Genomic DNA, 27916 nt, shown 5'->3' on the forward strand with positions numbered 1-27916 from the left:
AAGGGGGAAGGGTGCATCATCTTTTCCTACTTGCACATGTAAACAGTATTCGTTCAAAATTCTCAAGTTCAGCTATGTTATCTTGTTCTTTCAGCAAAATGTGCAGTGAAAAAACTGTGTTAGTACTACAGCGTTACATTCAGCATCATATGTTAGTCCTACTGAGCATGACAAGAAATTCAGTACCAGTAAAAGAAAATAATGATGATTTTAATTAAAAATCCTCCTTAGCAGCATAAGCTATCATGACCTTGTCTCACTGAGGAATAAAATATCCCAGTGAAGTAGTAATGAATCAAAAATACAAATTGCTTGCTTTCAGCAACATAATTCATGTATTACAAGAAAACCAAAATGATATTATCAACTTATTTTAAAATAAATCTTTTGGTTAAAAGAAATAAAGATTACATATGTACCAACACAACATTATCTATTGCTGCTCTGGCTAATTTAAAAATATGATTTAAGTGTGCTTTCCTAATCTACTAAGGAGTTGTTTGTTGTGTGTCATAAAAAGGATGGGTATAATTAAAATACACTTTAACCGTTTTTCCTGTGTCTGCTCCCCCTCTCCTCCCTGTGCATACAAGCACACCTCAACATCTGTAACTTGCATCAACTTGAAGTTTGCTTCAGTTATCTTCAGTATTGTCCATACTGTTCAGATACATTAGGATGGAAAGAGCACAGAGAGAAACTAACTGTTTAGCAGCCACTGAAGTAAACTGAATGCCACTGGAGTCTTCATTAGCTGTTTTGGGTACACAGCCTTTGGGTACACAGCCTCTGAGGCAGGCACTAAGCTCATCCACCCACTCATTTTACCTGGTTACTTCTACCCTATCTCTGCAGCATGTACACTTTATCCTCAAAGTGCCTTGGTAAAACAGGGAAATTTAAACTGCTCACATTTTACACTACACGGGGATCAGGAGCAAAACATTATGAAGCTCAGCAATGCTGTGTTTAGATATGAGGAGTAAAAACCGTAATGCTTAGAAATAATGCTTAGATCTTCTCATAGTGAATGGGAAAGAATCTGATGTATGGATTAGGTACTGGGCAGCACATTAAACACCAGGAAGCTTGAACTTGCCTAAGGGAAATGCTTAGAGATATATTCAAAATACATTCTCTCATCTGGACTTAAGTGACTCTGTGATAATGAGTTTCAGGTCATAAAAATTTTCAAGAATTTAAGCTCTAAATTCATGCGTTTAAATAGAGATGAGTGGCTTATGGTCAGTACTCAGAAAACGTTGCCAAAGGCAGAATTTGCACTACCTCACATCTTTGTGTCTCTGTTGGTAATTAGGACACTGAATCAGGAAGTCCAAAACCTGAATTGTGGGTGCCTGCTCCCACTTTGAGTCTGTACTACCTGCATACCAGGAAACTTAAGCCTCCAAACTGAAGAGTTCTTTTGTGGAGATCAGATACTGCCTTTCTGTTTGAATGTGGGCCACTCTGCTGCCCAGATTACAAAAATAGTTGGTCCAAAAAGAAAGGAAGAAAGAGGGGAATGTGACTTGAGTTTATATTAATGTACATAATTTGGGGGAAAAACAAACAAAGAAAATAAGTAAAAAAACCCAAAGCAACGTTGCAACAGAAACAAGCAGGACCTACACAAAGCAACATTGCAGGGCACTAGCAACTTTATGAGATCACTTCAGTTGTTTTCCCCAGCAAACTTTTACTGCACCATATACTATATCTAGGACATGTGACTAAACTAGGAGCAGTGAAAGAAACATTCCCAACATTGCACTTAAAATACGGTGCCACAATAGAATAAATGTCTTCAGGTAAATCGCCAGCGTAAGAGAGATTTCAGAGGAAGTGTGCAGAAAATAGAGCTTTTGATAGGTTATCCATTACAGTTATACCTAAAAATGATCCAAAACGAGCAAAAAAGTCTTTTAACATTACCTATGATACACAGGGAGAACAACTTGAAATTCAGTTACAAGAGAGTGCAAATCTGTGCAGAGCTGGTTAATTACTCTGGAGACAGTTCTAAAGAGTCAGGATGCACCCAAGTACAGCAAAAATGTTAGAGTTCTTAAAGCAATCTCCCTAAAAGGAGGTGCCAGACTAGTCCTGCTGATCAAAGTGCCTTAAGGAGAAAAAAAAAAAAGCTAGCTAGCAGTACTATGACAGAAACATAAAGAGGATTTTCATGTACGAAAGGTTTAATCACTTTCAAAAGCTAAACAAAACGCTACAAAAAATGCTACAGAAAAGAGACAACATAAAGCACTCATGAGTGTCAGTAGCACGGCTGCATGAAAGCGCCCCAGGGGGAAAGGGATCAACGGTGCTCACCCTGTCACACAAAAACTGCATGCAAATAAGTCATTATCTGTCATGGCACTCAGATATCCAGAACACTATAGATATAGATATGGCTGCAGTGTAACAGTTGAGATCTTCCAGAATAAACACAGCCACATTAGCTACGCTTGAAGCCCGTTTTTCTTTCCAGGCAGATCAGCACAGGCGTGGGAGAGGCACGGCACAGCACCTGGCTGAAGGACACGGCAGGGTCTCATCTACATATGCAGACACTGTTCCCTCCTGCCTGGCAACAACCTGCTGCCCACCACTCGATACTCGGGAAGACAGAGAATGGAAAGGTGGAGAAAAATGCTTTTACTGCTTTCCTACTGCTGCTAAGTGACCATCTCTGCCACAGAGCAATGGTGTCTAAATGCCCCACCGTGGCAGGGCAGGAACCGTGCCACCAAGGTGCCTGGCAGCGGTAGCCCCTCGCTCCACTACTCCGCTGGATACACAGAGGTAGTCAGTGTGCGACACACATGCTCATCCAGTCTGATGTTTCCCATCTGCATTATTTCCATCCAGTAAATCCCTACCCACTCTCAGCTGTGTTTGAGAACTCTTGGGAGTCAGGAGTGGGCTGCTGTCAGCAAGACAATCCATCCAGCCTACTTCCAAGCCCTCTTGTTCAAGGACACTGAGGAGCCAGCTGCAGACAGGCTGAATGGTCACCCCCACTCCTGAGTATATTCTTAACACCTTCTAGCTTTTGCATCGCCAAGACTTTGGCACATGATCTTACAGCGACAAAGGTAAAAACTTGAAAGTGAAATACAACCCCGAAAGAGAAATTCCTGTGGCAGATCTTCTTTCCCTCACCCCTTCTCACCCTGCATTTTCATGAAAGGACAAGACGCAAAAGAGGAGAAAGATTTAGAGGAACAGGTGCACATTGCAGCACCAATCTTATCAGGGTCTACAAATAAGCTAACATAAATAGTGACAGAAACATAGAATGACAATGCAACCAATCTTTCAAAATGAACAAATTTAGGACAGCATAAGCAATCATCTCCCCAATTCTCTTGGTTATTTAAAGCCTCTACAGTGGAGAAAACTTGCAAATTAGCCAGCCACCACCCACCAAGGCTGGAAGGGACTACAACAGACAGGCAAGGAAGTAAGGCTCCATAAAGGAAATGTCACCCTCAGAAATGCTATCTTACAGAAAAAGCACTGGATTAAACACAGAGAAGAAATTATTAGAAACTGTTGCATTTGCGTGAAATGGCAGGACAGAACACCAAAAACCCCTACAATAATTTGTCATATACTTAGAAAAGCCCAGCAGCAACTAACACAGCCACAAGCATAATTGCTAACTAGATGGTGCTGCAGCTGTTTAAGTGCTAAAAAAATTGCTCAGAGACACAGGGAAAGAATCAGAGCCGAGGAGCAGACGATGACTCTAATGCTCCTACTCTGCAGAAACATCAGTATCTTTAATTGTGGCTTATTCGTTGGGGATGGAAGCAAAGAGGGAATGTACTGTGTTCATACGCAATGAGGCAACGAAGGTGGTATTTGTGAGAAGGGCAGGAAGCAACTAAGCTTCCTAGTTACCCAGGATGTGTCGACTGCAGTTGCTGACATTGCACTGCCTCTGAAAGGTCTGTTAATAAATATTTGCTTAGTATATTGTAACTTGAGCATAGGAGAGGAAAAAGTATCCCTCTGTATTAGCATACTACAGACAACCCTTACAAATCTCACATACTTTTCATAGCAAAGGAGAGAAAAATATTGTTCTTTCTTTTAGGAGGAACAGGTTCTTCACAGAGAATACCGCTCCTGTATACATTTAAAACACTGCCCAAGTTTCTTAACAATCTTCCCTCATAGCCCTTATAGAAAATACCAGGAGGCTCACCTCACAACATAAACTACTCCAAGTAAGCCAATTGTTTATATAATTTATGCTTTTTATCACAAAAGCAATCTGATTTCTTCTGGTAAATTCAGCATTACCAGAAACAGAGAAAATATTTCAAATTAAGCCAGTTTATATGAGAAAATGAGGACAAGCCACCATACATCTGGAGTAATTACATCTTCGGAAAAGTACAGATCTGCACTAAGAAAACAGTCCTTGGCCTCTTTATTACACAGGCTATACACTCAGGACCTGCCCCTCTCATTTACCACAAGCTGTAGTTTGCAATACATGCAGCAAAACATTCCACTTCCAGGTCCCAGGCCTAGTTACACAAAGTAGCACTTGGGCACCTATGAGAACCACTTTGGTGCCCAAAAGCAGAATTTATATTTACAGCCTGAAAACTGCATCCACCAAAAGCTTAAAAGTTTCATCAGAGACAATAATGTACCTGAGCAGGTGTAAAATGTATTGGAAGAGATTTTTTTCCATCAAATTTCTTTTATTTGTTCTATGCAAAAAGATAAAGGAATATGAACTACAGTTTGGGAAGTAAAAATCTATTTTTTAAATAGATTTCAGTATGAAAGCTTTCAAATTGGTTCATTTTAGGAAGATGAAGTCACATCTGCACATCACAGGCTCTCTGCTTCTGGAGTTGCAGGATGAGCAGTAAACATTGCAACCTGATGAAGCAAATTCTGAATGGATGAACTACCACACATGTGGGACTTCATTACATATAATATGATCCAAAAGATAAATCATAGCTAATGAACAGTAATGTTAAAAACAGCTAAGAAAAGTATGAATTTAGAAGTCATTAGAAGAATGAAAGAATAACTTTAATGAGATACTGAAAATACAGCCTCATCATAGCAAAGTTAGGTCTTTCATCTCAGCATAAAAATGTCTTCCCACAATTAACAACTTTTTTCTTCTTATTATGGGCATCATACTTTGCCAATAACTATCAAATTCTAATCTTCCCAGCAAAGGGACTGAAAGTTGTTTTTTTTTCTGAAGATTAAATAATTCTTGGATATTTTCAAATATACTTGTTTGGCTTCTTAGTCACTTAATTCTGAAGTGATTATTAAAAAGAAAATATGATAGTGTGGGTGAGGTCAGGTCAAGCATCTCATATGACTAAACTTCCTTCTCAGAAGCATTTATTTTCTAGTTACTGTTGAATATAAAACTAGAGTGAATACAGCTCTAAAACACACTGAAGTTAAGCTTTTTATCAGTGCTTGATGTATGCCAAACACATCTGCCACAAAATGTGTTGAAAGTTGACGCAGGATAAATATTTGTAACCAAGTACAGCCTCTAACCCAAGATAATGCTTTTCTTAAACTTCAGTGTAGACATGATGAACCGATCTTCTACAAAAGCTAATCATGTTGTCTCATTTAGCAATTAAAAAGACAGCTATTGAATGGTTTATTCTTTAAAGTTCAAGCACTATTGATTAAGGTTTATTTTCCACGATATTTTATATATATAAAATTAATAATATGTTATATAATAATATAGCTTACCAAACGCTTGCTATTACATATGAACAGACTTCAGGTGCTACAAGGCATGGTTGCCTGTTTTGCAAAGCCCTGAACCGCTTCAAGCTTTTTCTTTTTTTCTTTCTTTTTTTTTTTTTTAAAGTGAGACAGCCTTCATTACAGAGCCAGTAAATTTGTGCAGTGTGAAAACAACATGATAAAATATTTATAAAGACTACATCTTTAAAATAACCAGAAAATGTGAAATTATAAGTCTGCATAATTAATATGATTACAAAAATTAAAATATCTTGAAAACTTATCTTTTTAATTTCTGAAAATATAATTCATTAACAAACTTCCTCAAAATAAAGCATCCCTGAATGACTAAAGAATTTTCATAGACTTAACATGTTTCCCTGCATAGCCACTACACTTAAATTCAGGGCTACACAGCTTCTGTACCTCTATGGACAAATCGTATTACTTTTCATGCAGATCATGCAGGTGTATGATATTGCATCCAGCTCAATACTGGGGGTCTGCAGACACATTCTAGAAAACTAACACAGTATTTTGGGCACAGCCGAAAAGTGTCGATAAGACAGCCATATAAAGACACTGTGCATCTACTGCGAACCCTTTGCACGTGCTCTAATGGCAAGCATCCCAATCAACTGCTTATTCTTTCAGTACCATTATCAGAGATGGATTCAGAGGACAGAAAGACATCTCTGTTAAATATATTGCATACAACAATGCTACTGAATTGTGAATTCACATTAGGACATTTAAGCCAAGCTACTGAATTGAAAAAGATGTATCTCAACTAAAATTGCAGGGTTTGTTGTTTTTTTTTTTTTTAAGCACTGCATTGGGTACGATGAAAAGGCACTTTGAAAAGAACCCACTTTGGAAAAGCAAATAGCGTTTGCAGGGCAACAGGATTACATGCATCACTCCCGATCAGGAATTGGTGTATTTTATTCTTTTGTGATGCTAAGTGGTGCACAAGAAACTGACACCTCCAGTAAATGTCCAGTTAGAGTGTACACAGGTAAGCATTCTTTCCACAACAGAAATGCAAGTCCCTTCTTTGTCCTGACAGGAAAATCATTTTTGAAGGAAAGAAACCTGACTCTTCATTCCAAGCTTAGGGCAGAAAAAGGAAAAAACAAACCAAACCAAACAGCCTCGCTGTGGGTTTTTTTCAGATTTATCTGTTCCGCTTTCCTATGACTATGACTGATCCAAAGTCATCAGAATACTCTTCCCTAAGCTGCTATAGGAGTTTTAGTCTTTCTATCATTTTGCATACAGTATAATGAACAACTTTTACAAAATGTGAGGTTCCCATGTAACAATCTGAACTTTCTGAATGCTCTCAGAAGGATGCCAAGCACTCTCCATTCCTTAGCTAGCTTCCTGTACAGAAGAGGACAAGCCAGGGGTGAACACTGACAATGCTGTTCTGAGAACAGGAAGACAGTAATGATGGGATATGGAAGAATAAATAAGCAAGATACTGACTTGCTGGAGTATTGGGTGGCAGAAAGTACATACGATGTATGGTGAAAAGGCAGAAGTACACTGGATCTGATTTTATATGAAGTTTATAATGTCTGCTTTGCATTTACAGTACAATCAGAATAACTGTAAATTTATCAAGAGTACTTTTAGCTGCATGTGTAAAAACAATTCCAGGTACACATCTGAGCTCAAGATAGAGGTAAAAGGATTAATATGAAAAGACTAAAGTCAGTGCAACAAATAAAAAAAGAAAAAAAGGTACATCATCCATCTGTCTGTCCATCCCTTCCTTCCTCTGTCCCTGACTTGAGAAGATAGTAGAGAAAGACTGTCAGGAGGAACAAGAAATGAAAAGTGTGCTATAGAGAAGTGAAGGGCATTTTTCGCCATTGTCTTAAATTCCTACTTGGTGTAAAAGGTATTTATCACTTTGGGTAACAGAAACCTTTGCCAATAATTCAGCATCTTTGGTCTTGCAGTTTGATGACTTGAACTTGCAAGAAAAGGAGGGATTCCCAAATCATTGATTTGCCTTCATAAGAAGGAATGATAAGGATTTAATATCTGGTATTTTTCAGAAATCCCTTTAAAAAGGCTATACATGCAAAGACATTTACTTTCATTCCCAGTATCAAAAAATATTTGCAGGTCACCACTTTGACTGTTTTGGGACATTCTGTAGCAGGTCAGGTGCCATCAGATCTTAAAGATTATTTATTAGCCTAATAACTTCATTCATAAAAATCTCCAAATCCCAAACTCTTGGCACAACACAGGGACAAAATCTCACAACCAAACTCAGTTTAACAGGAAAAGTGATCCTGAAACAATGTTAAGGGTATTTTACTCTGCAGTTTTTTAAAAGCACTTACAAACATGCAAGGTGTAATACTATTCCCAGCAAGGTCACTGGGAGCTTAGCCACTCATTTGAGCGGTATCAGTCCCTCAGAGCGAGGAAGGCAAAATCAGTCAGGACTTGCTTTCATAATGTTATGGATGCTTTTTGCAAGCATTTTTTAGTGCACAGCAGTACCATAAGGGCACCCATATGCATGAAGTTTCCTATTTTTTATTTATATTATCAAACAATATTCACTCACTCTAGACTATTTGGTGGGAGAAGAAACAAAAGGGGCAGTACATTTGTTCCCTAAATTTTGAAAGCTGATGACTCCACATACATTTTTACACAAATACAAATATAAATACATTTGGCTTTCTAAGGGGTTCAGCTCACTTGTATGACTTCTGGCATAAACTAACTGAAAAGAAAAGGTGGAGGGCTAAGTTTTGAGCACAATCAGCAACTCAGCAGACAATAAACATACATCTCTGCAGTGTAGAGAGCTGATGATAGCACAGAAAAGATGGGCTACTGTATCAGCTGTTAGCAGACTATATTCCTGTCAAATGCTGATAAGCTCTACTCATGCATTGCCTTATTTAGTCAGACTTCTCTGCTGACACACCAATGCACAGTAACAAGTGCGTATGATGTTTCCAATACAGAGAAGCTTCAGCTCCTTCTTTTACTAAAAGCATAACAAATATTAAATGGCTTAGTGTAATTTTCTAAGGCGCACTGAAAAAGTCTTATGTTCTCATTTAACAACACACTGCCAGTAATGAAACTGCATTCTTAATAGTACTTAACATAGAAACACAATGTAGACTGAAAAAAACCTGGTCATAAAAAAATTGCAGACTTTTTCATAATGGAGATATTTACTCTCTGTTTTGAAGACTAAGGAATTTACTGGAACATACGAGAATCATAGAATCATTTAGAACCTGTTCAATGAGCCTGTAGTTTGGGAATTACTATTTTAAGAATGAAAGTAAGTTAGCAGTTTAGCTCTTTAGAAGTAATTCAACCTGAAGATAAAACTTCCATACAGTTTTTATCTACATATATACGTGCATACTACTACTATGCTAGTCAGGAGAACTCTTTCTGAAGTACCTTTAGCTACATTTATTCTATGATATGACACATAGGAGAAGAGAACATTTTTACTAATGCTAAAAACCAACATCTATTACCTTCAGAACCACTTCACTGGTCTCACACTCTCCTAACTAGTAGATTTGTCCTGTTTCTTTGAAGATATTTAATAATAGGCTGTTGTACTGAAGTGTCATTTCAGGAAATCATCATTGCTTTCATTAATGATACTACTGTTCATTAACTCATATATTGCAAATATATTTACAACTAAACTGCTACTATCAAGATAAATTAGCAGTGAACATACTGTTTAAGTGTGCATCTCTGAAGTTTTGTCATCATGTTTCACTTACTCGCTAAGTTGTAAAATCAAATAATCCATGATGGGTCTCTTAAGTCATTAGCATGAATTAACAAGATTCTGCTGTATATTATTTCACAGCTACCGCCAAAAGGTCAGCTGTTGAATACAGGAGATCACTGAATGTGAGGTATTTAGCTTCCTTTGGAACTATGATAATATATTCTATTAAAACTCACTCTGTATTGCACAATGCCATTAATCATGTTAGCTAAAGCACTCGGTTCACAGCCTGCTTTTTTTAGTAGAGCTTTCACTGCTGCAGATGTACACCAGTATTCATCAGATTTTATCATTAGAGCAGACCAGATAGATTAGGCAGTGCTTTCCTTTGTACAGGTGGAGAGTCTGCACACAAGCCTGACTGAAGAAAATATATACAACATACAATCAAACAGTGAACAAGTCTGCTCCAGAGCTGGAAGCTGTGGAGTTCTATCAGCACAGTCCTGGGTCTGAGCTAGTTAGCACGGCTGGCAAGAGCCATGATAAGTAAAGCTAGTTTTCCACAATACAGTGAAAGTGTGACAGGGTCACAGCCTTGGCCAGAACCTGAGCTTGTACACTCACTGCATACCCCTGCTCTCTTTCATACAAACCTAACGGAGTACTCGTAGCCAGGTCACATATCTCTAACATGGTGCTTCACCATAACTAATTTGCTGAAAGGTCACCCTGAAGTTTGTGGCATGCTTGGAAAGTAAACTCGCATAACCAAGTTCTGCTGTGCACCAGGTCCACTGGACTAATGTCCAGCCTGTGGCCTGAGAGCGTATGCAGCTCACTAGGCCAATTCACCAAACCCAGGGCTGGCTCTTGACTGGACAAATACCCACGGAAGAGCAGCACACAGGCCCGTTGCTGACTGAATTATTCTGGAAGTAATAGCAGCCCACTCCTGATCATCATCTTTCCCAGAGCTGCTACCTCTATCACAAGGCTGTCTGGCTGCCACTCCCAGAATTTCACAGCACATTCCATGCCTGCTCCTAAAGATCCTTTGGGAAACGCACAGCTGGGAGCTGGCTGTCTGAATGGTTCCAGCACCCTCTTTTCCTTGGAAGCCTCTGTCGTATTACACATGCAATAAGCCACCCAGCATTCCCTGCCACTAGGTAAGTGGTACGTGCACTGAGCCAGGGAAGTCTGGCATCACGATCTAGATGACCTTCCAGAAACATGCGCCAAACAAGCAAAGCTGAGGAAAATAAATCATGCTTGATAAGATGCTTTTATCTGGTTAACTAGTACACTGAGTATCTTTGCAATACAAATGCAGCTACACTGCAAAAAGAAGAAAGAAGCAGCAACCTGTATAATCAGCTATTTCCATTGCAAACCATGTAATCTGTTAATATTCTCACAGATATGTAAATCCAGAAAGCAGATTCTCTAGTAGAGCAATAAAACACAAAACTGTATCCTCAGTTAAGCTTTTCAAAGCAACCCCCCCACCCTGATTTCCACAAATATGGATAACCTCAGCAACTGAGCTGACCTATCTTTCTAGAATAAATGCTGTCACCCTTACTCATACTGAGCTGTGCCATACTCAAATCTCAGAGTTTTTTGGGACAGTGTATAGAATGGCATAGCATTCAGCATGAGTAACAGCAGACGGAATGTGACATACAGATTCATTACAGAAGCTTCATTGTTTGCAAAGAGAAAGGACTAAATCTCAGGAAGTTCTATTAGTTCCTTTGCAATTCATAAAATAAGCCCAGAATTTTAGTTTTTCTGGGAATTATGAAGAGTGGACACCTAAGACAGCAAACTGAGAACCTAAAGGTTTCCTTCAGTGGTAACTGGACTGTCTCTGTACTTGATTATCCCTTATGGTCCAGCTGGGAGCTTCCAGTATCTTGGCTTTGGCCTTTTAACTGCCTGTGATTCCCACAAAACATGCAACTCACAAAGAACACTGTTCCATCAGTGGTATCCTGCTATCACTGGTAGCAGTGGGAGTTTTGCTGTTGATGTCAGCATGGCCAACATTTAATATTTCACCAATGCATTATGTGAAGAATAAATTAAAAACCTGCCAGGTTCAGCTCACACTTTTATCCTCCAAAGCTACAGGGTAAATGGACTATAAGCCATTTATCTGTTCTTTGATTAAAACTTTAGAAAGTCATGTTTTGTCTGCTCCTAAAGAGACTAACATCACAGGAAGTATTTTAATGGTAAGATGATTTTTTTAAAAACTCTTGACCAATTTTTTTCCCCTTCATCTGCTAAGCAGCAAGCTGTACGCTCCTTTCCAGCTTCTCTTCACCTTAGAATTAGCTGAGTAACAGCAATGATGAGTTGCTGATCAGAGCATGTAAAGTCAGCTCATTCCTTCAGACTGAAAGGTACAACAAAAAGCAGCAGAACAAATACCTTACATTACTACTATAGTCTCATTATAATTTTTTTTCATAATTGACCTCTAGGATTAATAAAGCACACTTTAAGGTGTCCTTCAGGGTCATGAAAGGGCAAGTTATTTCAAATTATAATATGGAAGCATTTGAGTCTTTTCATATTAAAATTCCACAAAATTCTCTCCATTCTGATTGTAATTTTTGGATCAATTTAATAAAGAAAAGAATTTTCTCATATTAATACTATTAATACACGCCTATGCATGACAAGGATCCCCCCTGTTGAAACTCTCCTGCTTTCACCTAGAAATACCATAATCTGAATCATGCCAGTCTTTCCTTGTTCTTGCTATTGAAGAACGTGCATCTTCCACCTAAAAATGCTCGTGCTTGAACTCACTGCTTTATTCATTAGGTTAACATAATGCTCTTAGATAACGGTTTGGGTTTTTTTTAATTATAAAAATCTGTGACTATTTTCTTTGGCATAAATATCAAGCCACATTTCAGCAGTAGAAAGGCAGAAGAGACAGACATAATGCCTTGATACCATTCTCTCTAGTGGCTAGCTGCAATTGCATATACCCCAACATCCATGGGCAGAGACCAGTTATTTTCTTTTGAGAAGAAACTAGAGACTTGAAGGCTAGAAGTCTGTGATTGCTTTCCTGATAAGTCACAGGGAAGAGAGAAAGAGAAAACCCTTGTTTATTCTTACCAGCACAGTGCTTTTGAAGATTATATTCTTGGATCTAAACAAAACAACAGAGTTCTAAAAAACCCCCACAGGAAATCATCTTCTCATTGCTCCTGTTATTATTAGTGCATATATTTTGCTAATACTCGCATGATGACAAGTAGACTAGGTTCTACCTTTTCAGTCACTTAAAACATATATAGCAAACAGGCCTCAGAGTCCGTACAACTTAAAAAAAGAGATGGAGCATGTGGAGAGAAATATTCCAGACAGAATGGAGTGAGAGCAAATAGAAGAGCAATAATAAGTTGTTCAATCAGAAACAAATAGTAGCAGCTTCAGCTCTCTATTCATATTCTACCTGACATATGACTGCAGAGATGAACTCTGAAAAGGGTCTGAAAAAGGCATTGGCTTCTCCTGCTCACTTGTAAAGATCATGGGTGAAAGCACAAAAAAAGCTTGCCAAGGAAAGTTTGAACCCGTTGTGTACAAACTGCAGAAGCAGTACTCCTCCAGAAGCAGTACATAAACAATACTAGCTTTAAGATGATGCTGTATGCTATGATAACCACATTTTTTGTCACTGAATAAAGGGAAAAAGGCCTGGTATTGTGCCTCTGTCTATAACTTGTTCAGTGTTGCTCAGAAACATGCCTAATGGGATATATCAAAGTATTTCAACAAAAGGTGCCCAATTACCTTTCAGGATGTTCTCATGCCCTTTAGCCAGCTGATTATATGTAGATTCTTTTCCCTTACATGCAAAGGGATTGCTCTGATGGCATCATTTCCTTTTTTCCATATGTTCAGTTTTTTCTTTTTCATTACAGCCACACAATAGAAAAACAAACAGCAGGAAAGGATGTAACTGCAGACTAAGGTGACACTTAGTTGACCTTAGGATACAAGCAGACTTGTCTTGTCACATTCACAAAGAACAAAATCTTGAAGCCCTATCACAGGCAACCCAACCACAGGCAAGAGTTCCACTGCAATACATGAGCTTTTTGCCATAAAGAAATAAAAAAAAGTCAGCAGTCTACAAAGTTACCTCACCACAAACATTTTTGATGAGCATTTCAGTAAATTATCTACATGTTTAAATTGAGCCTCTTTTTTCTTCCTTCACCAATGCAAAGAGAATTTGAGTTACAGCATCAATTACTACTAGTCCTATTTATACAGTCAAGTACTGGAACAGCATACTGAGAGATAAATCTCTTTAGATCTTCAAGATAAATTTAAAGAAAAATCTTGAATTGACAAAGATTTAATTAATCTAAGTAAAGAGTAACAATTTTCCTCTTGTTCTCTCCTTACAGAGGTCTCTGGAATAGATTAACTCTAGAAAATCCTTTATTACAAATGATAAAGAAAGTACAGAAAAAAAGACGACACTTAACTCCACAGCTGGTCATTGTGACCAAATCTTCTCTTGCATATGCAAAGAGCTTTCTAGAAAAATGACTCATCTTATTTCAGAGTACCATGGCCCTCAGCAGTGGATCTGATTGAAATTACCATTCATTAAAAAACACCCCCCTGCCAAAACAAACAACAAACCCAAAGAAAACATCAGACATACCGCCCCAGAGTGACCAAAAAAAAGAAAGACTATACTGTATAAAAAAGCAGCAGCATTTTCAAATTTTGCAGTGACAAGTTATCAGAAGCTTTCAGTAAATCCTACTTTTAACCTCTAGAATGAAAAATGATATTAAAAAACCCCCAAACATTTGAAACTCTGAAAGAAGATCTGATGTAAACAAAAAACTTTTTTCACTTGATGTGCTGTAAAACACAGATTTCTAAAATGCACCACAGCATGAGTGAGATCAGCAGCCAACAGAAATCGGATGGTTATATAATTTGGTGGTTAAGCAAAGATATTTTTAGTGCTTTGCTAATCCATCTAATGCATTTCTTTCCAAGAGAAGAAAATGCATTATGCTGATAGCAGTAACAGGGTCAAAACATGGGCATATTGACAAGGAATTTACATTTTCTAGAAAATAAAAAAGTATCTGAAATTATTCTTAACGGTATCCATTCTGAAGCAAGGCTTATCAGTGGTTGGGAATGGATGACACATAAATGATTGACCAGAAAAGCTAAAACAAAGGAGGAAAACTTTTAAAAAAAATGCTTCAAACAGAAATCTCATAATGCAAAACAAGCTGATGACACCTCAAGACAATCAAGCAAATACAAAATTAAGTCTGTAGGCAATTTCTGAGTGGCATATGAAGTTTATGCTACATCGGAATCCTGAAGCAACCTACTTTTTCTGAAACAAAACCCAGTACTTTTTGGAGAACGAACAGTAAAGCAACCATAAAGAGATACTAATATGATTTTATAATAGCTCTAAAATTCAAGATTTCCATTTTTTCTCTCAGCTGCTTTTTACTACACTGTTGCTGCATTAATGTTAAATGCTTATTATATTAAGTAATACATTCTTGATACCATATTTAAAATCTTTCACAGAAAAATATGACTATGAAAACCAAGAAAACGTGGGTTTACAATGCTTACTATTGGGGAAATTAACAGAATCTTCCTATTCATTTTCCCTTATATTCTACTTCATATCCATCTTGGAAGGAACAAAACATATTTGAACTGAAAGCATGGGAATAGGAGGGGCAAAGCATACCAAAAATATTTTTCTAAACAGTAAATATTCTTGGAAAAAATACTTTGAGTTAAAACACTCCTTACTGTAATCTGAAACAAACTACAGTGGATTTAACTGTTAAAAGGCCTTATTTAATCTACTTTAAAGTTTCATTTATTAATAGATAGAAATGTCAAAGTTGCATACAAAATGCTTGTTCCCTCAGCTGGCTTGCACCTAAGCAAGTTCCATTTCTGTTTCCCTTGAAACTTTTACTTGCAAAACGAGACAATTCAGTGTCAAAGAACAGAGGAAAAGCTCAGAACATCTTGAAGATGCAAGTTAGTTTTACTAAGGAGAAGACAATAAACAGTTTCAGAGTCAGACAGATGATATAAGATGGTTTTAAGTTTAACAGTAAGTATATAAAACAGATAATCCAAGAGGAAACTGTCACCATAATTCTGCAAAGTGAATTTCTATGCAAAATCAGAACTATTTTCTTGAATGGATTAAGCAGTGCTAGGTTATACATCCACTCAAATATGCATTTTCACGTACTGGCAAATTCAAGGAAAATTCATTCTCTTTTTCAGAGAAAAGTATCTTTTTAAGTATCAGATTAGATACACTGAAAGCAGAACAGAATTCGTTAAATTGTCGGGGACTCTGAACACGCAAGCAACGTTTCTGAAGATAGTTTAAGCTGACTTTTCTCAGACAGGCCTACGAAGACTCAGTCAGAATGTTCTTGGAAACGTCAACCAAAAATGCCTGCATTATTATAAGCAGCTGATTAAATATGTTGTGAAATAGCAAATAAATGGAAGAACTTTTGCTGTGAGGAAGCCAACTCTCAAGTTTCACCAGACCAGTGCTTGTACAACCCCTACTCAAATACCAGGGGTACAATTCAATATTTCTGAGGACATTTTTTAAAACTGGTCCAAAATTTAAGTGTCCTATATCGAAAGGATTCCAGTCTGGCTTTATCCTTGCTGGAAACAGCAAAAATCCAGGTGTACAACAAAGTGTCTGAGATTTCTGATAGATTTTCTGATTTTTTTCTTACCTATTTGTACTGTATTCCGACCTTCTTGAAAGAGACATCAGCTCTTTCATATTGTCCACTCACCACTAAGGTCCAACAGCAAAGTTCATCATGTTATGCAGGGACTATATCTGTCAGCAGTTAACTCACAACTTAACTTATACAGACCTCAAGACCACTTTTATAGCTTTTTAATCATCATAAGTGCAAGGAGCAGATGAATTCAAATCAAATACCCATTACACCTCAAAGTCGGAACTTACAAGTGAACTGCTAAAAGCCATTTAGAGCATATTCTGATAAATTAAATTTTGAAGAAAACTTCAAATCAAATTTAACACAAACTTCTTGGTAACTTACTCAGAACCATAATTTTGACTAATTGTGGTCTCCATTCATTGTCCACAGACCCAACAAAGCTAAAAGCTAAATGCTATCCACTTTTCTAATCCTTCTGATAACAAAGGTTCCTCCCAGGAGGTCCACTAAGCAGTTTTTCCATCAGAAATGCATCACATCTGTGCATATCACAGATAGAGACTCTGACATGAAAATACTCAGTGTCTTTTCTTTGTAACAAGTAGTAGCATAGCAAATTATAATTTTTATAAAGTTCAATTATGAACAAGTAATATGACTAGATTTTTTGCAGGTGATCTAAATTTTGAGCATACAAAATATACACTGTTTTTTATTTGTCCCATTTCAGTCTTTAAACAAAACGTATTTCTGAAACAGGTATAAACTCTGCATTAGAAAAAAAACAGACTCTTCACTGATATGGCATACTCTAAAAAACATTGCTTGGGACTGTAAAACATCCAGTGTGATTTTTTTCCTCATAATTCATTATCAACTGAGAATATAAACCAATCAATATTCCTTTCTTGTATATTGCACCATTAAGAAACTCTGAATGCCTGGCAACATTAGACGTCCCAACATGAATTAGTTTTGCACAAGGAATCTAGCCACCATGAGAAGAAAGGGAAAGCTTCTTCACCAGGAACTATTACTTCAACAGATCTGTACAAATCAAACATTGCTGAATATCAGAAAAGGTCACCAGCTTATCTGTTCTGTTGATATTTATAGAGTTGATAAATACCACTCCCACCTTTGTTGCTAATCTGTAATTTCCAGACACATACTGTTCCCTCAAGCACAAAACAATGCTATGAATGGAAATGCATCTACGAACATTCCAGAATGCGCATAATTACTGGATTTTTAGTAAAACTGAAATTAAGCCCGGGGTCAAGATATGTTAAGGTAAAAGCAGGATTCCTGACAGCAGACGTAAGAAAAAGATGCCTAAATGCTTAAGGTGGTTCACCACTGCATCTGCAGAAAGCATTCTGATAACTGGCATCTGTTGACTCACATTAACTTTTGGTTCCCTTATTATTTCTGAAATACATTTTATATCTTACTGCTTGGCAATATGTTCTTTATCTTCAAGATATTCCTAAGATGCTTAAACAATTGACAACATAAATTCCTGCAAGTGACAGAGCTTAAAAAGTGAACTTGGGCTGCGCCACCTCCTATGAAGTTACTTCAGCTTAGTCATAACTAAGATTTCCTGGTGTTATTTCTTTTTCCTGTGGAAGTCAAGTTTCTAACCACAAACAGGTATGAAACCTTAGCTCCAAATAAGAGCAAATCAGGCTTATGATGCATGTCTGCATCTGACAAAAGACCACCTCAACAGTAAAAATCTTTCTTGTTTCCATGGTTGGATTTTAAGTCCTTTTGCGTAGCTGCAAGACTAGCATACTCCAACACATTTATTTATGAAGTGGTCTAAAAATTCAGAGAAAGAAAAATCTTTGAAATTATTCACCCCCAAACCAGAAAGCAAAGTAAAAGCAGTAGCAAAACGACCTCTCCCTCATCTTATACATGCCAGTAAACTGAGGCAAGAACAAAGTGGAGGTGCTGCATTGTAACAAGTAAGGTAACTAAACAAGCCCTAACAGTAGCCTACCAGATTCAGAGTGGTAAGAGAAAAGAGAAATATATCCTCTTTCTTCTTAAACTCCTAAAACAAAAGAGCTGAGAATTTGCATTTAACTGATTTCATATTAGCCAGATGCTAATAAGGAAATTCTTGGCTTTGAAGTACAAAACCGGAATACCATCTTTACCCATCAATCCCTGGTTTTAATGTAGTAGGACCAAAGTGTAACACTCCTAACCAGAAACTCTTGGGAAACTAAGTGGAGGAAATTAGGATTAAAAAAATAGAGAAGAAATGCTTGAGTGAATAAAAAATTAGTTCAGAAACAGAATATAATGGGATAGATTAAATGATTGTTTTTCCCAACTGAGAAGGTTCTTCCACAGGGCTCAGGGCTGATGTTTATGATGTTTATAAATGTTGGGGAAAAGGTGTGAACAGCTAAGTGGCAGAACTTCTGAATGTCAGTGTTAGAGAAGTGTGAGGGACAACTGCAAAGAAAGGCTGCACAAAACTCACTGATCACTCCTAAAAGGCAAATGAATTTCCATTTAAGTGTAAAAGTGATGTGCAAAGCAGAAAAACCCTAACTTCATAAATAAAGTAAGTGGCTTTGAGGTGACCTCAGGAATGAGCTCTTGGGAGACTACTATAGCAAAACTGGGAAAACTTCTAAAGAGGACAACAAGAATAATCAATAGGATGTTTCAGATGTTAAATATTTACATGGGCTTGAGGGGAGACAAGCTCGTAAGGAGAAATTTACTCCTGGACATTAGCGGTAAAGGCACTGTGCCTCTGCCTCCCCAGACAGTGACAGCAGAGAACTGTAGAAGAGCGAAGAAGCATAAAACATAACGAAGTACAAAATACAGTAGTAATAAATGAGGAAAATCATAGTAAGGTAGGCAAAAGAAAGCAAGTCAGTGTATGAAAATACGTACCAATGTCTATTAGATGTATAAAATAGAAAAATGTATTAATTGCCAGAAAAATTAACAGAAGTCATAATATGTATCACTGATCAATTAGTATTCAAACAAACAGCATTACTCATTGAACTACACCAGTCTTCAGAAAATTAATCAATTGTTATTTGGTAAATACACAATTAGATCAACGTAGGAGGCGTTAACTAAATCATTTAAATTACTACTTTTCTGCTGTAGTTATTCACTGATAAACATCCTACTCTGTAGAATACTGATCAGCAATGTTCCAGATAGATGACAGCACATTTTCTTATTTCTTTGAAGAAAGAAGCTGGGACGGTTCTGTACTAACTTGAGCAGAACATCAAGTAATTTACTCAAGCTCTGACTAGTACTACTAGCCATATATATGTAGTTGTACTAAATACAGTTGAAATATAAAATATCTTTTTGGTTTTGACAATATTTTTATAGCAATCAATAACGTAGGTCTAATGGCTTTACACCACGGTTCATATGTGATTAACCAGTGCAAATTATCCAGATTTTGTTTTTTAAATGGAGATTTATTTCCATTACAGAAGCTCTCCTCGAAGTCAGTAGAGACAGATGCTGTTTGCAGCTTAGCTTTTGAACAATTGTTGTAATACTGATCAAAACAGAGATGGTGAGTAAAAACTAAGGCAAGAATCTGCATAACAGCTCATCATCTTTGGCTAAAAAAAACCACAAAAAACCAACATGTCTTTTGCTAGTGCATCTCAGTATCATCAAAAAAAAAAGTATGAGTGTTTTCACATATATCTGCTGGGCTGCCACTGTAAAGATTCTTTCAGCTCCTAAATTAAGTATTCTGGAAACTGGGCAAAAAATCCTTACCCACCTGAACAAAGAAACATTTCAAAAAGGTTTGTGTGTTAAAAAAAGCTTTCTTAGGTGGTTATTTTAAAAGCAGTGATGCAGTGTTGGTTCATTTACGTTTTGAAAGCAGAGAACATTTTCAATCTTATATTAGCAATCTCCTGATTTTAAACAAGTTAGAAAAGCAACTCTGGGGTAACAATTCTAATGTCTAATACAAAGTAAGATTGGCTGTACTCCAGAACTGCCTTTTTTTAAAGAAAAAACAAAACAAAACAAAAAAACCCCTGTTCACACTTATGGCTGTAGGTAGGTGTATTTGGATATAGGTAATTTGATCAAAAAGTTAAATAGTTGAGGCTTTCTTAAATTTCCGGCTGACGGACAGTACAGGAGTAATTTTGCGTATTTTCAGCCATGTAATCTTACTGCATTAAATACTAAGAAAAGAAATCAAATCTGTGTAGCAATGTTTATACAATTTGTATATTTCAAACAGATGTATTATTAATTCCCCAGCAAATAACAGAGGAACAGTCCAAGACTATATTCTTCTACCAATGAGTTGTTTGCAAAATCTGTCTGAAAATGTGCCCCACTGAAGTTAGTGCTATAACTCCCACAGGATTCAAGGAACATATGGTTTCCTCTAAAGAATGCAGAATTAACATTAAAATTACTATCCATAGTAGCTCAAGACTTATTTTTAAGTTTTACCACAGCATTTTATTTTTTATCTTCAAATAGACTATGTAGTAAAATGATTAAAACTGATTTTGTTTTGAACCTAAGGCAGTTCTTTGTACTAGAGCAAGCAGTCTTATATAAATACCTTTGGTATTTGTTGGATCCTATTCCTAAACACAATATTCATATTTCAGCTATAATAAGTAAAGCATCTCAAAGACATGTGAGGCACTAGTCTTGCAAGTGTCCAGTTTAGTTTGTTGAGTAAAGTGAGATTGGTAGAGTCAGCTAAATCCACTGTGGAAAGCTGTGTGTGGTGCACATAATTCAGTGCCATTTGGAATGATTGGCAGCTGCCATCTAGTGTGGACACAAACTATACTACCACATGCATATAATTCCAGCTCTCCCTAGTAATCACAGTTTGCTCAGGTCAAGCTGAGAGCGCTGGTCACACAAGGCAATGAATGCAACGAAGGAACTGGCTGCTAAACCATTCAGTACTCCTTCCTGACAGTTCCACGTGATTCACATAAACCCACCACATGCAGCACAGTATACCAAAACTTACTCTGAATTAAGGTTTCAAAAAATATAAGCACTGGTTTGTTCTATAACCGCTGTACTGTGAACACTAGTGCTCTGGGGCGGAAAACTGAGCTGAGCTGTTCAGAAGCAGGTGTGGCCCAGTGACTTGAAGCCAGTGCTAAGCGCCCAGGCCCAGGCCCAGGCCCAGGCCGGGGCAGCGCCAGGCCAGGCCTCAGGGTAAATCGGAGATCTCTAAATCAACCTCAGCGTCAAACATTACACAAGCCAGCTACTGGCTCCAAGAGGCCACTATGACATCGAGGGAGAGCAGGGACCCAAGAAAGTCCAGGCTGTGGCAGCGGGCTTACTCCCAAACAAAATACAAACTGTTACACTGGGTCTCCGCTACCAAGTCAATCCTCCTGCACCTTCCTCCTGGGGCCCCTCCACCAGCTGGAGGCTCCTTCGCAGCTGCGCAGAACGAAGCAGGCTGCTCACGACACAGGATCGCAACCAGAGTTTCGGGAGTTTCTCTCACAAAAATAAAGGCTGAAACTAAGCCATTGCATCTGTGGACTTGGACACAAATGTGTTAAAAATAAAATTAAGCTGTCTAAAAGAGCTACTCTGAAACGGCAATTGCTGCAGAAAAGACACCAGTTAATCCCCATACAGCTCTCCCCTTAAAAGGTCTTCCTGACTAGAGGCTTGCTGCTGGTCACTGCTATCTGAGCACAGACAGCTAATTAACAAGGAGGAACTGCTCTATGTTATTAGTTGCAAGATATTAATTTTACTGTTACCTTGATCTCAGGTCCTTTCACAGTCTTTTGCCAGTTTCTTTCCGTTTGTTGGGCACTGCCATTTTCCCAGACTGCAAGGTTTCTAGACAGGGTAATTTGTTTGTGCAGTGCCTAACACAAAGGCACCATTATCCTTCACCAAACCTCAGATGCTCATGTAATGAAAACCATTACAATGTTGTTTTTAAGGTGGTCAAAAGTTCTCACAGCTTATTATGACAGTACACCTTACTTAAAACTCGCTGACAACTTTAGAGTAATTAAAAGTATTTAGCTTCTGTGGAAAAGAGAATAAAAAAGAAGCTACAATTCTTAAACCTGCCTGTTTTATGACCTGAAAGATCAATGGAGTACAAGGAAGATTATCAACAAGGAAACATTTTTTCTTTTGATTTCTTTCTCCCTTTTCCTCCACACACTATCTTCTGATTCATATTTCTTACTCTTACTTTACTTTTATCTTGTCCCTCTGTGTCCCTGCAAAGTTTTTTTCCTCAGGGAGTCAACACTTAAAGGAGAATTTCTAGTTGAGCATTAGCTAGAAAAAATCTGAAGGGAGAGGAAAAAAAAAGGCCTGGCTCTGAGAGCTCAGTTCTGAACCCATAATATGACTTTTCTAGAAAGAATCTGATACATGAAGCATTTTATGTAAACAAACATCATTCTTTCTGCTACATGTTTACTTGCTGGACTGATACATTTAAAACCACCCAGTGATACTGAGTATTAGAAGGCAAGTTTATGTTCAAACTCTGAAAATTAATTCTGAAAATGTTACAGTTTATACCATCATAAGTATTGATGAAAGCAAAGTTAATATAATACACTAAATAGCTCCTCTAATGAGAGCTTAAGTGATTTTCATACTAGGAAAGAAGTGCTCTAATATAACTCCAGTTCATACTGCACTGCAAAGGGGTATCTCCTTTGAATAAGGCACATGACAGCAATGAAAAGGAAGTTCAAAATCCCTATGGTGAGAATTATTCGATATCCTCAAAACAAGTTTCTGTTTGACTCTTGGTTGAGTGGACATTTGGGGCTTTTTAACATCTTCCAAAGGGCTCTTCCAAATGTACATCTTCCAGCACTTGAAGCATTTCACATGTTTTCGATGTTATTTCAAGCACAATATATTAAAAATTTCTGGAAGGCAGCTTTTCCTTTTAGACACCAAGACCCAAAAAAAGGCATATAGAGTAAACCTGTCTACTTTTAGCACAAATGGACTAAAGATTAATTTGAACTAATTACTGCCTATAATAATTATTTTTAAAAAGCCTTTTAGTATTTTAAAAGGGAAAAATATCGAACATACTTCTGAAATTCCTCAAATTCTGGGATTTTTACGTTTAAGACTTAATACTTTGTCTTAAATATAGCTAGTAAAACTATAATACACAATCAAGACCATTAAGCTGTACTATCATTTTAAAAGCATTTGTATTCATTGCTAATTTATTATCTGTTTTGGATACAGATCTGCGTAGCAGAGGCTGGTTACTACTTCCCTAATAGAGCAGCTTCCTATACATCACATGATTTTGTGATCTGATATCTTCCGAGAAATGCTGCTATTATATCTAGAACACCTCAGTACAAATCCCTCAAAAACCCAAAGGCTAAGTCAGGAGAGCCAATGTAAATTCAGGTTCAGAGAAGCACTATTTACCCCAACTTTTAGATTTTTCTTTGTACACCAAACTGCCATTTTAGATAAAAGAAGATGACACAGATTATTAAGGAGGACTTTTAGACATAAAAAGACATCAGGAATATAAAGCTAAACAGTGGTTGGTCTTGTTGATGACTGCGTGGACATCTGTCACAGGTCAAACTACCAGCCAAACCTGTCATGACCAGCAGGGAGCTGTGAAGAGGAGCACGGTCTGGTTTCATTTGGCTGAGCAAACATTTTGGGAATAAACAACACAGGAAGAACAGCATACAACTCAAAGCTGTGTTGAAAAGGAAGGTATCTGGCTGAGAGTCAGGGTTTCTAGCTCTTCGGAATGGACACCTGGATATTTGATGGTTTGGGAGCTGAGAAAAGGTCTATCTAGAGAGTTCTACTAATGGAATGGAAATTTACAATAATCACTCATTGCTGATGACATCTGCCAGGTCTGAAACACAGAAGGTTTTACAGGCCAGTGTGTGGTGAGGTTATGCCACATGGGTAGAACTACCTTTACACATCAGAGAAATGAAAAAAGGCACTCCTCCTAGACTTTTTTGCATAGTAGTGGTTGTTAGGAAACTGATAAGACCACCACCCTCACATTCATCTAAGACAATGCAGGTATGCTACTGTCTGAAGGATTAATATATTATTAATATATCAGTTTGGTAAAAAGGCAGTCACAAACCAATACTGGTCCTCAAGTTTCAGGGGGACAGAAGCAAGTTCTTTCATCCTGAAACCATACCAATCCGGTCAGCCTAGAATTAAGCCACTGTTCAAAGCGGAAGTTTCCTCCTCAAAGCTCTTCTAGAATCTCTTCCAGATGATCTGGCTCTTAGACAATCAGCGCTACTGACTCTGCCAATATGACAGTCCGTTTTTTCACATAATGCCATGGCCTGGCTCCCACTGGCTGATGCTAAAGGCAATTCTGAAAACTTGAGAGATGGGAAGGGTCGTGTCGTCCTTACCAGGCAAGTCCAACACACACTCAAAAGTGAAGTTAATGTAATCTTTATGCCCGCTGTTGCCTGACTAGGTGTCAGGTCTCTTTGCCTTTGACTCAGTGCCAGTACAGTTAGTGCAAAGGCTACTAAAAGAGAGGAAACCTGAATCTGAAATCTTGCTATCCATACTGGTAGTCATGGGACTGTTTTGGAGAGATTCTCAGCTGAAAAACCAAAGGAATAGCCCCTGGTCACAGCTGCCCTACAACTGATGCCTTCTCTTGTTGCACTTTCAAAAACATCTTTTCAAGAAATAAACATTGTTTTCATGGACTGTTCCAAAAGAAGCAATTTGAACTCTGACCTTCACCTAAAATTGAAGGGAAGGAACAGCAAACAAAACACTTCAGAGACATGTCCCTTCTTGAAGAGGAAGTGCATACACTGTGGCTTGTAACCTAATGGTCTCAGACTACAGCTTTTTAATAGCTTTACAGGTACTCAAAGCGGTGACTCCCCCTATCCACACATTCCATCACCTCAACTTTTTCAGAACTAGGGCTTATTATGTACTGACAGAACATGAATGGGATCCAGTAATTTCTTAAAAGTTAGCCATTACTGATCTGCTTCGCTAATATGGTATGCTGTCATATAATGCCTTACATATATTTATAGAAGTAATTGAGTATATGCTACCCTCTAGTTACTTAGGTGACCAATGCTCAGAAAGGTTCTTTAACAGTATGCTAAATTCTTCGTGTTTGTGTCACAACTACCTTTTGCTATGAGCCATCCATGTATTCAAGCTTTCCCACTTACACAGTTTTTGGCCTCTTCTGTATTATTTGACTGTCAGAAAAACGATAGCCACTGAGCACACACTAGTGACCACACTAAATCAGGAATCAATTGTTCAGCTCTAAGTGTAATGTGACATCCTCTTTCTAAAACAGCATGAATATTTTCTTTCATGCACACTTCTAGGCTCTTTTTTTGGTCCACAGCATATTTCAAGAAAAACCTGCTTGAGGAAACAAACTAAAACCAACAACAGAGAAACTGCCACAGAAACGTATTGGAAGACATTAAAAATTAAATAGCTTTGTAAAGAGCTCTCAGACTTAATAGTAAAACCTATTAACATTGTCTATACTGATTTAATTTGTAACAATTCCACTTCTAACCAACAACCAAGCAAAGTTGTCTGGAGTTCAAAGTGAAAATGGTGGGTTTTTTCCCCACGAATAATACCCGTACACTTCTCCCGTCTCAAACACTTGGCAGGGGGATGGGGAGAAGACGACCACCAGTATTTGAAGTGGTGGTCATAAGATACAGACGAATTCATACTGCAGGAGAAGCATGCTCCAAAACGAAAGAGTCCTCATACAGAACTCTTTTGGCAGATACTGTCCTGGCAACTGAATCAACAGTCTCTAAGCACAAGAGCCTTGACCATTATTCTTACACTGTTCATACCACAGTCTCTCAGATAAACAGGTGCATCTTAAGATGCTCAATGGCAAATGGGCAACTTCAGTGAGTCTCCAATGCTACTCAAAAAATCAACACAATAAGCTTAACTGGAGCATGCTTATGGGAAGATATTCAATCTTCACCTCACATTCCCCAAATCATTCTCTACATTTCCTCACTAGCTTTATTTTCCATACAGGTTTAAAGGCATAATGCAGCAGTTCTTGAGTGAATGCAGAAATGTATGAGAATGGAATTTACTTTAAGAGTGTATTATGGAACATATACGAACATCTTTACTCAAATGAGTTGAAGTTCTAAGTTTCATATATGTAATCCCACTAAGTCAATGGAGTTACACATATGAAACTGAAAGGTAAGCAAGTACTCACTAAAGACGTTTACACCCTTACACTTTTAAGTCTTTTGTCAAGAATAAGAGCTCACATATTGCAACAGATTTTTGTTTCTGAAAATTCAGTGATGAACAAATATATTTTGCAATAACTTACCTTGAAGTTGCAATTTCCACTTTGGTTCTTGCCATGGCAGCTGCTCGCTGTGCACCCTCTATTGCTCTATCCACCTTTTCTCTAGTTTTTGTGTTTCGTATTGGTATAAGTTGCTTTCTTATTCCACGGATCAAAACGTTATTTTTATATTTTCCCTCTTCTTTGGTGCCATCTGGAAACATGGTACATCCATATCCATGCCTCCTGTTATTTAGCCATTCTCCTTCGTATTTCATACCGTTTGAACGCTCACTAATACCAAAACCACTGCGCTTGTCATTCTTCCATTCACCCATGTAGGTTTCTGTGGTGGTGGCATCAACATGGTCTTCCATAGGGCAATAATCACAGTCACCGTCTCCAAAACTAATTGTAGAGTTGGCATCGCTAGAACTAATTCTGCTCATTGCAGCATCACTCCTGACAGAGCTCCGTTTGCTAGATATCGATGACCTAGATTCAGATTTTCTAAGTTTTATACTACCAAGAAGGGATCCTCTTCTGAATAAGCCTCCTTTTTTCTTAATGCCCACGGCTTCTGGATCACTGTGAAAATTGAGCACAAAACCTCCTCTTGTTCCAGCCGGACTGTCTGAAGTGACGTCATGCAGAACAGTGCCATTGCTCTGCTCACTTCGAAGTGAAGCTAGAGACGTTCGGAGGGGTGAACGGATCACAGTTGCCATGCCATAGGGTACACTCTGACGTACACCATATCCATGTCGCATCCCTCCTGTCCATTGCCCCTGGTATGTACCTTTTAAAGTAATAAGGAGAAATTAAATTTAGGAAGCTGTAGAAGACTTAGCACTCTACATCCAGTATGCTACTGGCGATACTATGTTGTCAGCTCTGTTTTTGTTAAGAAGAAATGCAGAAAAATCACAGCACATGACACGGAAGATAAACTACTTTTGTTACTTGTTTTTCTTATAAATAATTCTTCCGCTTAACAAATCCTTCACTTTTGCAGCTGAAGTAATATATTCTGGCAACTAAGACACAGTAGCTATAATCATAAGTATTTTTTGAATGGATCTGTCCAAGGAAAAAATTTCAAGACAATTTCTAAAGCAGGACTCCCTCAAGATTTTTTTAAGGTGGTCAGATGGGGACGTGGTCACCAGAAGCAGAGCCACATTATATGCGGTCAGCTGGGGAGGGAGACAGGGATGGAGGGAAGGGAGGGAACAGGACACTCATGGCCCTTGCCTC

At 37.8% G+C, this 27916-nt stretch overlaps 1 protein-coding gene across 5 annotated transcripts in view; it reads right to left on the reverse strand.

Moving 5' to 3' along the window:
- Positions 1 to 27916, reverse strand: part of JPH1 (junctophilin 1) — a 91828-nt gene that overhangs the window by 57292 nt on the left and 6620 nt on the right. For all 5 annotated transcript variants that reach the window (XM_069779541.1, XM_069779540.1, XM_069779539.1 and 2 more), the window contains exon 2: positions 26702 to 27458. In XM_069779541.1, the coding sequence (XP_069635642.1) occupies positions 26702 to 27458 (757 nt within the window). The remainder of the gene's footprint in view (positions 1 to 26701; positions 27459 to 27916) is intronic.

This window comes from Haliaeetus albicilla, chromosome 3 (assembly GCF_947461875.1).
Source record: "Haliaeetus albicilla chromosome 3, bHalAlb1.1, whole genome shotgun sequence".
NCBI classification, from domain to species: Eukaryota; Metazoa; Chordata; class Aves; order Accipitriformes; family Accipitridae; genus Haliaeetus; species Haliaeetus albicilla.